The 2,815-nt window shown below is 40.4% G+C and overlaps 1 protein-coding gene across 1 annotated transcript; it reads right to left on the bottom strand.

The window, feature by feature from the left end:
- Window positions 1-1,883: 1,883 nt before the first annotated feature.
- On the bottom strand, window positions 1,884-2,436 carry LOC137586857 (uncharacterized). Its single transcript, XM_068303036.1, has one exon. It carries the CDS (start codon window positions 2,337-2,339, stop codon window positions 2,190-2,192), a length of 150 nt encoding a protein of 49 aa, XP_068159137.1. The 5' UTR covers window positions 2,340-2,436; the 3' UTR covers window positions 1,884-2,189.
- Window positions 2,437-2,815: the final 379 nt, after the last annotated feature.

The following is a 2,815-nucleotide window of genomic DNA, read 5'->3' as shown; positions in this document are numbered from 1 at the left end:
TAATTTCGAAACAACTTAATTATTAAGAACGTCATTTTGCGATTGAGTGGCCAACATAAGGATGTTGTGTATGCCGGGTGAATGATGAATGTTTTGGGCATTTTCGAGGGCTGCTGGTAGACAAATGGTCAAATGGTGGACGGGGGGGAGGAGACGAATGGGTGGAGCCTACTCAAATTTTTGTGGACAACTCACCCACATTCTCGCATACAATGTCATCTTTCATTAGATTAACGATTGTTCCGGCTTTTGTGGGGAGGCAGCGCCCAAAATCAAATCTTTAGCAATCTGTTCATCACACACACAGACACACACACACACACACATAGGCATCCAACATATGGCGACACTCTGTCCGGAATTCTGGATGGCAAGAACAAAAACAACAGCAACAAAAAAGTGTCAAATGCGTAAGGCCCGAAACAGGACAAAATGGGACGGACTGTCAACTTGATCCTGATAAAGTATTTGCGGCTTGCCAGTCATTTTTTTCTCGTCGTTGCCGTACTTTTTGCTTTTGCTGTTGTTGTTGTTGTTGTTGCTTGTTACACGCCCACAGATTGTGGATACTCTGGCAGAACGAACGCATGTGAGAATGTGTGTCCTGTGTGTCCTGTGTGTGTCCACTGAGTCAGTTGGCTGGTTGCGGTTTTTGGTAGACTGAAACTGAAACCGGACAACAACATAAAAAAACAAAAAAGTTCAAATTAATATGTTTAGACGGGCGGTTTTCGACAATTTCCATTCATTAGGGGATTATTGAGGCCGGACAGAAATCAAGAAGAATTGCCATCATGCCATCAGGACTAACAAAAAACCTACCTAACCCCCCACGTTTCAATTCAAACTATACAAACTCTAATTTAAAAATAGAGAATTTAAACTGCTTTTGTTTTATCCCCCCCCTTTTCAATTCGTCAGACGATGATTGCATTTCAATTCGATTTTAGAGGGCGGCTTAATTGCTAGACCATTGGGAAAAAGGAGAAAGCAATCTATGGCATACTTTTAGGATGAAGTGTTTATTACAAACAATTGATGGCTTACACACTGCCAGCAGCTTGGGTCCTCCATTTTGGCTATTTGCCACCTTTCACCGGGGTGGGGACCTTGCGAATACTCACCGTATCCGGCGTGGGTATTACTTTGCCAGTCGATGCTATGCCCACATTCTGTGCCGCCATTTGATAATCACCTGAATCGAAAAATTTCACGGGCTTGGAAATGCTCCGTCTCACAACCGTGGCACGAAAATTCGGATATTTTGCCAACAATTGTTCTTTAACAACAGGAGAGGCTGCTGGTGGCCTCTCCTCAATGCCAGAGTCGTTCATGTCCATGAGTTCCGTTTTGGTTTGTTTGCTTCCTTCCTTTTGTTCTTTTTTTTTTTGTATTGGATTCTATTTCGAAATTTCGAAAATTTATTATTATTATAAAATAGTTTTGAATATATTTTTCTTTACCTTTTCAGTTGCCAGTGTCAACCTTGAATGAGAATAATCATTTGACAGAGACTAAGGATATTTTATGCTTGAAGAAAAGGCCTACCAAGTTGGTTAATCAAATTCAAAGGAGAGATCATTCTTGAAACCTTTCTCATTCACTCGACGGGGAATTCATTTCACAGAAGAATTTAGTATTGGCTCCAAAACTGAAACTGAATAGTCAACTTATCTTCGATTTGCTTTGCCTTTCTTTCTTTCTTTAGTGAAAGGAGTTGGAAATATTTGACTATTTGTTATCTTCTCTTGATTTGTTATAGAATTCTTAACACTTCTTGTTCTTTCCATTCACTTGCACTTTCTTTATTCTCTATGGGCATGACCTCTGAGAGGGTTAACTTTCACCTGACCTATCCAACCGAAAAACAAAAACACATTGCATAAGAGTTTATGTATTATTATTTAATAAATATTTTAACAGAAATTGCATAAACTTAAAGTTAAGACACAAAAAAATAGATATAGAAAAAAAAGGAATGGCTAACAAATAAATCCACGCTTAGACTCTACGGATGAAAGCATGTTTAGCCATTGGAATATTCCATTGGATGCCAATAGAATGCACAGGATTTGAGAACGAGGATGTCATTTGTTCGTTTTTTGCACTAATCCATTTTGTCAATTCAATATCCACAAATGGATCACACACACACACACACACACAATTGAAATTGTAATTGTGAATTTTTATTCCTTTGCCTCTTTCAGGAAACGCTTCGCTTTGGGCATGGCCACAGCCAGTGAACGATCCACATAGGCGAAATTATCGACGACACTAACAGCAAGAGCACCACCCATTACCGCCAGAGCACCACCAATAGCTATCTTGGACCACATGTTGAGAGGAAGTGAGTGAGTGAGTGTGATTGGAGTGATTGGAGTGATTGGAACGTAGTGCGGTTCGAGTGTATTTTGCAATATGCGCGAAACGCACGCCCTGCATGGGTCTTTTATATATGCCAATAGCTACACACACAGACTGACACACACTTATACATATGCACTAGGGACACGATTCTGGAGTTCTCTGTTCGGCAGAGCTTTTTATTTTTGCCCCGGGCCTAGACCACTATGTGCTGCCGGTCACGTCGGCCGACCTCGAAAAGCACTGGGTAGTAGTGCACTGCACTACCCTCCTCTCATATGCGAATAGCCGCTTACTCATTATCGATCATTAGATAAGCACACACACACACACACACACACTCATATACGTGTGTGCTACCCCTTCTCTTCTTAAAGCTTTGCAAATGCTGTTTCATTTTTCTGTTTTTCGCAATGTTTTTATTTGTTTATTAGTTAAGATTTTGTTT

This window comes from Drosophila tropicalis, unplaced genomic scaffold (genome assembly GCF_018151085.1).
Source record: "Drosophila tropicalis isolate 14030-0801.00 unplaced genomic scaffold, ASM1815108v1 contig_158, whole genome shotgun sequence".
Classification (NCBI taxonomy): domain Eukaryota; kingdom Metazoa; phylum Arthropoda; class Insecta; order Diptera; family Drosophilidae; genus Drosophila; species Drosophila tropicalis.
This window is presented reverse-complemented; position numbering and strand designations above follow the sequence as displayed.